The sequence below is a fragment of the Ictidomys tridecemlineatus genome, chromosome 4, assembly GCF_052094955.1.
Source record: "Ictidomys tridecemlineatus isolate mIctTri1 chromosome 4, mIctTri1.hap1, whole genome shotgun sequence".
Classification (NCBI taxonomy): Eukaryota; Metazoa; Chordata; class Mammalia; order Rodentia; family Sciuridae; genus Ictidomys; species Ictidomys tridecemlineatus.
The window spans coordinates 139,050,232-139,062,231 of NC_135480.1; the positions used below are offsets into that span (position 1 = coordinate 139,050,232).

The window sequence follows — 12,000 nt, forward strand, 5'->3', positions numbered from 1 at the left end:
ATATAAACACCTAAAACCAGAGGTTACCTTAGTTTCATTATTTATTTATTTATTCATTCATTTATTTTTGTGGTACTGGGGATTGAATGAGGGGTGCTGTACCACTAAGCTACATCCACAGCACCACCTCTCATCCTCATTTTTTAAAAAATGTTGAGGCAGGTCTTTGTAAGTTGTTCAAGCTGCCCTTGGACTTGTGGTCCTTCTGACTCAGCCTCCTGAGTGGCTGGGACTACAGACCTGAATTGTCAACTCAGTTAGGTCACTTGAGTTTTACATGAAGTTTTACAGATGGTACCGCTATATTGCTAATTGTGGTGATTGTGTATGACAGTGTCCTCTGAATTCCCTAAAGGTCCTGCTGACTTTTCTGAAATCACAGAAATTCTGAGATCTACTTACCCTCCTATGAGGCACTGAAAATATATCTGATTGATTTTTCTTTTAAAAGTCAGGTTAGGGTAGGGTCTAGACAGAGGGTTTTCTTTCCCCAACAGCACCCTGATTTCTGGGAGATGGGGTGCTGACAGCCTTGTCCTGAAGGTACCTGGCTAGGGTCCTCTTTTTCCCAGCTTCTCCTGAGAACAAGTGCCCTTTTAGAGACATTTTTTCAATTTGAGAATTCTCAAATTCTCCGATTCCCAGTCTGTCAGAGAACGGAAAGTTACATAGTAGCATAAAAAGCACCAAAAGCCAAAAAAAATAATAACTGGCTTTAGTGGCCAGAGCAGCTGCTCCGCAAACCCTTATCACAGGTTTCGGCTTTGTAAATTAATTCATCTGCAAATAGTGCACTGTCTCCAGATGCAACTTTGGTGCTGGACTGCTGGTTTCTTAAGGATTTAAGTCTAAAGTCGAAGGCTTCCTGCCCTAGGTGTTACAAATAAGTAGTGTCCTTTCTTTTTTGCTCCCAGTCTGTTCATCCAATCGTATCCCAATATGCAAATAAACCTTAGCCCCGTGCAGATAAAAAGGAACAAATAAAGCCAAGTGCTCTATCAGAACCAAATTGCTGAGCCTGTCACCTGTGTTCCAGGAGCCGAACCAGAAATGTTGTCCTCAGCAGTGCCAGAGTTACCTGTCCCACTCACCAATTTGAAGATTCAATATACTAAGGTTAGTACGACTTGTATGTGCTGCTTTGCCTCGGGTCTGTAAAAAGTACATGTATTTAAAGCATAAAAGGTCAATTTAAGTAAACTTATGTTCAAGAGCCTTTTGCAAATACAAGAATAAAAGGCTTGCCAAATGCAGGTCTGGGTTTAGTGCCCTGATCAAATGGTGGATTCTAAATCAGATCGGACAACTTTCCAAAATTTCATTTCTTAAAATCTTTCCAAGTGAAAGGAATTCTCTGTTGTATGAAAGGTTCTTGCACCATAATTCAGTGGACTTTAGTAAGCAGTTCTATTAACTTTAGAACAGCTGGCATGTGTAATAAAGAAGGCAAATATTCACTAAATGAATTTACTAGAAGGAGTCAAACAAGTGGAAAATATATTTTTAAAGGAGAAACACAGAATGCTTTAATAATATAACTTTTCTATATGTTTAATAAAATGAGTGTTAAATCAGAGAACTTAATTCTGATACTTGGCTGAAAGCTGTTTCAAAAACCTTCAAATGGAATTGTATTATTTTGCATATTTGGGGAAAGAAAGCATGCTTATTTATTTCTCCAACCAAGTTTGTTGTTATTGGAGCAGATGTGTCATTGTTAACTGATAAATATTTAGAGAAACAAGAGCAGGAGCCAGACCCAGACTTCAAAATCCACAGCCACAGAGAACTAGGAAATGGATCCTGCTGAAGTTGTTCTGAGAGTAACTCTGAACTTTGCCTATTTCACGGTTACAAGCCAGCTTCCCTGTCAGATCCTAGGCCTCCAAACAAAGAAACAAACAAACAAAGCAGTCTAACCAAAATCACTTACAGTTAGCTTTCTGGTCTGATGCAGAAAGTCAGGTATGAAATGAACTATTGCAACTCAGAGGATAGTCATTTTGCTTTGTGAATTAACCAGCAAAAAACCAAAAGCCTTAAACTTGATGGAGCCCCACTATTACATATTGACTCTTTACTCGTGACTGTGGATGGTTTTGCTGTCCTGAGGTCTGTTGCATTTTCATTTTCATAAGCACAGCAAATGAGGAAGCTGCTCAGATGATTGGCTCTTTTCCTTAGGAAAATGTCAGCAGAAATGAGACTGTGCCTTTAACAGGGTTGACTTGCAGCTATGAAGTACATGAAAGCATTATTTCACAAGGGTTTATTAGAGGGAACATACTTTTCCATTTAATTTTATTGCAAATGGGAACACGAAAAATTTGGTGAGTCCATAATCTCTGACAATTTACCTTTGGCCAAGGTAGGTCCAGAAGATCACAAGACTCTTGACTTTCTTCTTCCACGTTTGTCATTCACAGACATTTCAATTCAAACTAGGTGCTTTTAAAAATACATGCTGTGAAGATCAAAATTATCGGCAGATTAGATTATATCACTGCAATTGTTAGAAAGATATATTTTTCTATGAAAGTAAACCCCAGAAGATATGTTAGTAGTGTGGATGCTCCCTCACCCTTTATTGAATTTGACTTTGCAAATCTTCCTGTGTGTATTTAGCTTTAACATGAAATAAGCTTTCTACTGAATTAAGCTTCATTTTGCAGTTATCAATTAGGCATGTAAGTAACAGTACTAGACAAATAAGTTATTCCTTAAAAATCTAATACACAAGCACAGAACTAGTGATCCTTTAAACACAGAAAGATATTTTTAAGATTTAAATCTCTTCCCTTCAAAGTCATTGCCCAAGAACACCCTTCGAGGGAAAATGACTGACCTATGTGTTCAAAAAAGAAGACAAGATTCAAAGAACAGGCATTTGCTCCATGTTTAGTGCTACTCTGGGTGCAAATATATGAAGCAATTCGGTGAATCTGAATTTCTCATGCATCTTCTATATGAATCTAGTCTGCTCAGAGGGCATTTTATTATTTGACTTATGGGTTACAACGTTTTCACACTTGGAAGGACACCAGTTATGTATGTAATTAAATCTAAATGGGTGAGCTTTTTCAAATGCTTTTGCGTTTTCTTTTTACTGTGTCCCACTGAAGAATTGTATTGGATTTGCACTTGCAAGAGGAGTTGGGTGAATGATGGTTAGGGAATAATTTTCTCCGTTACAAACCAAGAAAGCAAGGGTTTTATAAGGTGTCTGTGGAATGAGCTTCTCCAAACAGCCCCTAAATGTCTGTATTATTTTTTTCTACAATTTTAATGTCTTTCTTTATTATTGCTAGAAGTATATAGGTTATTGGGGCAAAGGAGAGAGAAGGGACCAGAAGGGATGAATAACAACAACAACAAAATTTATATATCCATATGCTTATAGATCTCTGTACCTGTACATGTATAGCTTCAGTAGAAGAGCTACATATGCTTAAGCTTAAGGCTGCTTTTCATCCAAACAAAAGAACCCATTGATGCATATCTTTTAGTGACTTATTTTTTAGTACAGTCAGATTATTTCTTTGTTGGGGTAGATGGAACAGAGATTAGAGTTGAAGAAATATTTTCAAAGATGATTCAAGAGCTTTTGGAAATTTAAAAACCTCAATAACATCATAAATCCACATGAACTTGGATCTCATCCCTGCCCTTATTATTCCCTCTTCCAATTGTAAGTGAATCCTGCGTCTGCCAACCCATCCCTTGAATGGAGGCTTTACATAAAGAGCTTCTTTGAAAGTTATATGATCATTGGGCAAACAACATACCTCTCTCAGCCTCATTTCCTTACAAATAAAATGGGGATTATCCAGGTACCTCTTTCCTACTGGTGGGTGACAGTATCAAATGAATTCCCTGGCACATGGGAAGTGTTTAAGACTAAGTGTCCTAGTTACATTTATTTTTCCGAATTCCTCCCAGTTTTTCCAGAGATTTCTCTCTCACCTGACCTTTCCTGGATGGCTTCCCACAGGTGCTCTTCTGGGCTCATTTTCTTCCCTCGTTTTCCTGTCACTTTGTCTTGCACAGTCATGTCCCACCTGACAAAGATTGCAATGGAGCGAAGTTCCTAAGCTTATCCTGGATTTCAGGGATCAAGACTTTTCTCTTTCGGGATTTGGTAACTCGGTTTTCCATTCTCCTTTCACAATACTGTTTTTAACTTAAAAAAAAAAAAAAGACAAATGGGAAATTCAAGAAGACAAGCTTTCTCAGATAGGATTCAAACTCCAATATGTTTAACTTGATTATTAAATTGAGCTCATTGAACAATAGTTTGTTCATGTGTGAAATTTTCTTTCATTAGTTCATGACATTTTATACACATACATGCACACAGAAAAAATCATGGCAAAAATACCTTGGGTTTACTCTGCCACTGACTGTTTTAGTTCTACGCAATAATTTCATTGGCTCCATCACTAACAACCCTATGAAGAGGCTACTATGTCCCTTCTAAACCTGAGGGAACTAAAGAACAGAGCGGCTAAGTAACTTTCCTAAAGCTATACAGCTGGTGAGTGACAAAGCTGAGAAGACTGGCAGACTGAGGCCTTACTAGTGACTTGTCTGAGGCCAACACCACTATTTGGGGAGGTGGAATTGCAATGTTTTGTCCATTTTTATTCTGACCTTCCATTGCCCATTCCTGATTACTGGAGGATACATGACATTGAGACTCTCCAGCTGCTGCTCAGCTGTTCCCAGGCCAGCAAGAGGACATTTGCCACCAAATTAAAAAATTAAGAGAACTATAGGGACAATTAAAAGGAAAGATATTTTCTGCTTTGAATGAAAAGGTGGGGGTTGGGTTGAGAGAGGCTGTGAGGCAGAGGACTTTGACACAGGAGCATGATCTCTGTGTGAACTCCATTTCTTCAGCACCTATGGATTACATTTTGGTTAGAGAAGGCAATTATTTTTCTAGATCTCTGGTTGGTTTAAACTTTCTGTATTAAAAATATTTTTGATTGGAGAGAGTCACTAATCTGTGAAGACTGTGTGCAGGCACAACTAGAAGTGATTATGTTTTTCCCCACACTATCTCTTTATTAAATGTTCACAACAGACAAATTCAGGTCACAGATACGTCTAAATACCCACCCTTCCCTGATCTTTCCTTTTTTTCTATCCGTTTTCCCATTTTTTCCATTTCCTTCATTGAATAAGGTTATTGTGAGATTGCTCTGTGTTGGGTCTCATAATATAAAAAGGCTAGTATGATTCTTGTCTCATGGAGATTATATTCCTAGAGCATGTATGGAGCAGAAAACATGCAAATTAAATATTTTCATCACAAATTATGATAAGTCCTAAAAGGAAGAATGCTGGAAGCTGAGAGGGGATGAGGAGCAAGAGCTTACTTTTCAGGAGGTTGTTTGGAAGAATCTATTTAAGGAAGGGACATTTGAGGTAATTCTGAGGGATGCAGAGATTCGGGTGGCCTTGAAGAGTGGGAAAGAACCAAGATTTAGCAGCCATAGCAGTGCAAAGACACTACAGACAAAACCTTTTTATGTTGAAAGAACTGTCTGAGGTCTAATAGGGCTGGAATAAAGTAAGGAAAAGAAGGTGTGAGATTAGACTGAGATGTAGACTGGGTTCAGATTGACTGATGGTGTTTCTGTAGAGAAACCTCTAAGGGGCACTTAAAATAGGACTAGACTAGGCTTATGTTCAACACAATGCTGATTGTGCAGTAGTAGCACTACTTTCACTTGAGAAACTTTTTTTATTTTTTGATATCAGGGATTGAATGCAGGGGAGCTTGACCACTGAGCCACATCCTCAGCCCTTTCTTTAAAAATCTATTCTTATTAGAGATGGTCTTGCAGAGTTGCATAGGGCCTCTCTAAGTTGCTAAGGCTGGGTTTGAACTCGTGAACTTCCTGCCTCAATCTCCCAAGTTGCTGGAATTACAGGCATGCTCCACTGTGCCCGGCATTTTCTTTCTTTCTTTTTTTTTCCTTCCCCAGTCCTTTTTATTATTGATTTTGAGACAGGACCTCACTAAGTTGCTTAAAGTTTCACTAAGTTGCTTAGGACCTTGCTAAATTACTGGATATGAACTAGAAAGCTCTGGAAATACAGGTGTGTATTTCTAACACTCCTGGCTGATTTGAGATTATATATATATAATACATACATATACATACATATACATACATATGCTTCTTACTGAAGCAATATTTTGTTTGCTTAAGGCTTGGAAGTAGTTGAATGAATAGCCAAATAGTTGTAAGGTGTACTGGTTTAACAAGGTCAGCCTGGCTTCAATTTCGAGCTTTCATACTTAGTAAATAATGTGACCTTGGCCAAACTTCTAATCTCCTTGAGCTTCAGTTTCCCAGTCTGTGAACTGGGAATAAAAATGGGTCCCTTGGAAAGTGGCTGTGAGAACTAAGTGGTTTGTGAAAAGTGCCAATATTTACCATTTGATCTTTTCTTGACCTCTCCTTCCCAAGAGGATTCCTAAAAGTCTTAATTGCTCAGTCCCCAATGTTGGTGAAATTTATAATTACATTACTGTCCCTATTCAAAACTGATTCCATCTATTTATCTTAATTTAGGCTCAGTATTAACCCATGGAAGGAGTTAGCAAAGATGTTATCAGGGTTCCATTTTACAGCTCATATGGCATGACAGATTTGCTCAAGGTCACCTAGATCCTAAGGTGCAAATATAAGAAGGTACTGCATTCTGAGTCCTGTCAATTCAGATTTGATGCTTTTCCACATATTAATTAACCAGTAAATACAGTAGTACTCCAATCTCATTCAAGAAAACCTAATCAATAGAAATCCTAAAGTAAATAGCACATATCCGAAGACAGGGCATTATCCCCATTTCAGAATGCAGTGTTCATGACTCCTTTTATGTTGACATAATATTTATTCTCCCATACTGTTTTAAATAATCACCCCCTGAATATTAGAGTAATCAGCCTGTCTAAAGAAAATTAGGAAGCATCATAAATCACATAACTTTTTAAAGATGGATTTCACCTACGGAATTTTTCACTACGTACCAGCTAGAATAAGAGAGTTGGGTGAGAACACTCAGAAATGTTATGAGAACTAATTCATTTGAAGAGCAAGCTAATGTTGAGATAGTACCTCAGAAATGAAATGTCACAGGTCATCTGTAATACAGGTCAAAACAAAAACAACAACATCAGAAGGAACAACCCCTCATGTGAATGCAGACAGATAGCATGGAGGTGTGTTTGCTACACAGCACTGATCTGGTGTCAGATGGTGGAGGAGGGGATTTGGGTTTTCATGACCATCACTATCATAATTGTGGTCAGGGGATATGGTACAGGTTGACGAGATATAAGAGGCAACATACAACCATGTTCAATAGAACTTGAGCAATGATTGTTTCATAATTAAATATCTAACTAAAATGTAGCAAATCAGGAAAGAAAACATAGTGGTCCCTCTTTTTACTTTGTGTAGTTTTGATTACCTGTGGTCAACCTTGGTCAGAAAATATTAAATAGGAAATACCAAAAATATACAATTCATAAATTTTCAATTGTATACTCTTCAAAGTAAAAAAAAAAATCTTGAAACATCCTACTGTGTCCCACCTGGGAAGTGAATTATTCATTTGTCCTGGATATCCACACTGTGTACACTACCCCCTCGTTAGTTCCTTAGGAGCCTTCTAAATTATGAAATCCACTATGTCATCTCATAATGCTTCTGCTCAGGTAACCCTATTTTCACTTAACAATGGTCCCAAAGTGCATATATAGTGATGCTAGCAATTTGTATATTCAAAAGAAAAGTCATAAAGTGTTCACTTTCAGTAAATAAGTGAAATGTATAATAACATATTTTCAGCTAGGCATGGTGGCACACACCTATAATCCCAGTGGCTGAGGAGGCTGAGGTAAGAGGATGGCGAGTTCGAAGCCAACATCAGCAATTTAGTGGGGCCCTAAGCACTTAGCAAGTCCCTATCTCTAAATAAAATATTAAAAAAGGGCCAAAGATGTGGCTGAGTGGTTAAATGCCCCTAGGTTCAATCCCTGTTATGGAAGAAAAAAAAAAAGGTATTTTCAGAGTAAGATACCATATTCACAAAACTATTGCTGTATATTGTTATAATTATTCCATTTTATTGTTCTTAATCTCTTACTTGGCTTAATTTATAAACTGAACTTTATCATAGATATGTGTGTATAGGAATAAATATGGCATATATAGAATTTGATACTACCAGTGACTTCAAATATTCACAGAAGATCTTGCCAGGTTTGTGCAAATATAGTAGTACCCATTTCCCTACAGACAATGGGTACTACTGTATTTGCACAAATCTGGATTTCATGGCTATTATGTTTTGAGTGTCTGTGTGTGCATGGATGTATATCAAAAGTTCCCACAAACTTAGCAGCCTGGCTTGGAAGGGATGTAAAGTATTGCTGATATTTGGTTTTCTGGTATCTCAATATCTCTACCTGTTTTATTATAATGTTGCAATTGTTAAAGGAATTTGCTCCCTGAAAATTTGCTCAGATACCACCGCTCTCAAAACTTTGCTTTGACTGAGACTTCCTCTGTCCTAAGTCATTATCAGGCTCTTTCCACTGATCTCCCCGACTTTTTTAGAAGTCAAAGAATACAAATAAGAAACAACTGAATTGTGCTCTGTATTTGGTATTTTATTTAGAAGTGCGAGGGTTCTGTACAAGCACTGGTATTATTGAGTGTTGAAACTGTTAAATATGAAGTATGCACAGAACTTTCTAGTGCTTCTACAGGATATATATGATACACAGAACTTGCCGGTAAGTACTTTTATTATTTTTAGGGCAGACTGACAGTATGGCTCAAACTGAATGCTGCAGTATCTTTTCTTTTTCCCCTGACAAAATTGAAAATACTGAATGGCTTTTTTAAACAATCAGAAAAAAAATGTATGTATTCAGATTACAGAAGTCAGGCTATAATATAAAATAAAAACAGAAGAAAACTTTTATTTCTCCTATTTCAGTTTTGTTCATTTTCTCATTTTGTTTTTATACCTTTGACTGCCGCTAAATATTTTCTTCCCATCTGTTATTTCCTCCTTAATTTCCTTTTATATTTTTCAACTTTGAGTTTCAACATTTTGCTTTGCTGCCTCAGGGTTGAAAGGAGTTGCCAGAGATCTTGCTTTGATTCTTTTAAATGTTTCACACCCCGCCCCCTCCCCAACTTACTTTTTTATCTCTGTCTTGTTGTTCATCATCCCTATCTTTCATACCTTATTCTCAGTGGGGTTTGGTACTTTGTTAGGTTCCTAAGGCAGGAGAACCTTTATACCTTTGCAGCTCACATCAGGCTTTCAGGGTTGCAAACTCACGCAGGTGACATAAAAAGAAACTCTTACCATTCCCTTGGGCTATCTTAAAAGAAATCCTTTGTGCATTAAAAATATGATAGGCCACCAAGAAAGTCTTGGCTTTCCTTAAAAGACCCTAATGTTGGTGGCCCAGTTACTGTCCTGCAAAGGTAATGTGATTTAGGGGCCATGTTGGAAGGAGTCAAGGCTTCTCCACTTAAACTAACAGGCTCCAAAATCTTGTATGGGCCGATAAGGCTAGTGGGTCTTTATTTTGCCCATTAAAATTCAATTGGATCTAACTCAAAAATATTTTGTGGAAATCACTTATTTATTTAAAATTGTAGTTTTATACCAAGTACATTAATAATAATAACAATAAAAATGATAATAGTAACTTGTCCTCTAGAAAGGCAACATCATCCCCAAATTATGACTTAGACACTAAACTGCATTCAGGAAACAGCTACTTATTTATCAAAGATAATATGATATATATCTATTTAAATTTGACATATCTAAAATGTAGAGTAGAAATCAATTTTTAAGTTGCCTCAACATACTTACTGATTATTTCCTCATATAAAAGCACTTGGTTTCCATGAGTATGCATAAACATCTATAATTTCCAACCGATACTGTGAACTTTAGGTTGATGTCTACTGTACATGGATATTCAAAAGTATCCTGAGTCCAAAATTCATAAATAGAATATAGTGAATATGATGCTTAAATAGTACACAAGAATATTTTACTTTTATAACAACATACCTTTTTCCCTAAAATTGCTTACGGCCAATAACACATGGAAAATGAGGTTGTCTCCAATGACAGATCATTGCAACTGGACTAAAATAAAGTTTCTCAACTATTATAATAAACATTCATTGGCCAAACATCCATATGACCATTTAATGTAACTGCAGGAAGGGTGATCATTGAGCTCTATTGGGTCACACAGTTAACTAGCAGGCAAATGCCAAATGTAAAGCTAATTAAATTAAAATAGTAAAAAGATAATTAAGGTAGTTCCTACAGTAAGTTCTTCATAGCTAAGGAGAAGAGCATGGGGCAACACCTGCCCCTCGGGGCTCTTGATGATAGTATAACCTACACTGAACTTTGTCTTAATGCTGAAAGGTCTGTGTGTAGAAGAAGATACACAATTTTTAACTTTTAGACTTTAGATGACCTATTGCAGTAGATACTACTACCTACTCTAATACTTTATAACATCATTCTTGGCACAATCTCTGGGTCAATCACCTGGACTCTGGTTACTCCAAGTTCAATTGGGATGCTTTAAAAAAAAATCAATATTTCTAAAATTTTATAAAATCAATATTCTAAAATATCTATTTGATGCAGAAGGGAGTTCAATCTTTTCATCCTGGGGATCGAGATCCACCACAAATGAACTGGTTATCGTTGTCAGATCTTACTTATGGCTTTCTTTGCACTGACACTCTCAGTTTGGGATTGATCTCTTCACTGTGTTGCAGCCATGCCAAGATTTGCTCATCCCTTTGCTCATTTTCACCTTTCCACCAATCCCTTCCCCTTCCTTCAACACGTTCTTCCAGCCCACAACCTTCTCTTCTGTGAATTACTGCTTTGGCCATTTGATTCTATATCTTTAGTCCTCACGTGGTGACCTTAGTAGTTAATCTAACCAGCAATCTCCTCTTAGAGAATACAGAAGGCCCATGGCCAACTCATCTGCATTTTCACACAGTACTTCCTAGGTGATGTCTCCAGTATTTGCTCATTATTTGACAAAAATGTCTCTGAAAAAAGTGACCATCTCAGATTCTGTAAATGTAAGCACAAGTTCACATGATGTTCTCTGCTAAAATTGAATGATGCAGAGCAATAGCTGGTAACTTGAAATTATCGAGAACTGATCTCTTCAGTTCCTAAAGGCTGCCAGATGAAGTTTCATTATTATGTAATGTTAATGTTCATTTATAAATCATTCACTGACTTTTATCTGGGTGGGGTGTAAGTGGGGGGTTATATACAGTTTAGACGCACAACTCTAATAATAAAGCAAGATGGTCTATACATATTGTAATGATTCTTTTACCAAAAAAAAAAAAACCCACAAGGAGAAAAATATATTGTATTGAAGGTGTATTATTGAAAACTTGAAACTACAAGTTATCACAGACTTAAGGGTAAGAGGACCCAGATGGGAACTGGAAAATCTCACCAGAAGCCTAACAGAATGACATCTGTATGTTGTTTCATTTGATTTTTTTTTTTTTTTTTTTAGTGAAATTAGACCATAGAAGGATAGAATTCTGAGTGTATCTCTTCGAAATGACACTTACATTCTCTCAGTTTAAAGATATAAAGTCTGAGGAGGTAACTCAATCTTTAGGGCAGAGGGAGACAGAATTATCAAGTGTGAGTGAATCTGATGATAGTTTTGAAAGGCTGATTTAAAAATCTAGGGCAGGTACTATGATTTGTTTGAAATTTCATGGGCTGATATGTGAACATCTAACTGTAACACAAAGCAGAACCTGATAACTAATTTTATAGAATACTTGCATGCTATTTTGAAGAAAGATTAAATCCAATTGGAGCAACTAGTGAAATCTTCACGAGGAGATGATGCCTTTAGCTAGAGTTTCAAGTACA

At 36.9% G+C, this 12,000-nt stretch overlaps 1 protein-coding gene across 5 annotated transcripts in view; it reads left to right on the plus strand.

Annotated features, from left to right (window-relative positions):
• Positions 1–12,000, plus strand: part of Aldh1a1 (aldehyde dehydrogenase 1 family member A1) — a 144,379-nt gene that overhangs the window by 94,196 nt on the left and 38,183 nt on the right. For 3 of the 5 annotated variants that reach the window (XM_078047491.1, XM_040285665.2, XM_040285666.2), the window contains one exon: positions 1,037–1,116. The exons of the other annotated variants lie outside the window; for them this stretch is intronic. In XM_078047491.1, coding sequence (XP_077903617.1) covers positions 1,037–1,116 — 80 coding nt within the window. The remainder of the gene's footprint in view (positions 1–1,036; positions 1,117–12,000) is intronic. 5 annotated transcript variants of the gene reach the window in all.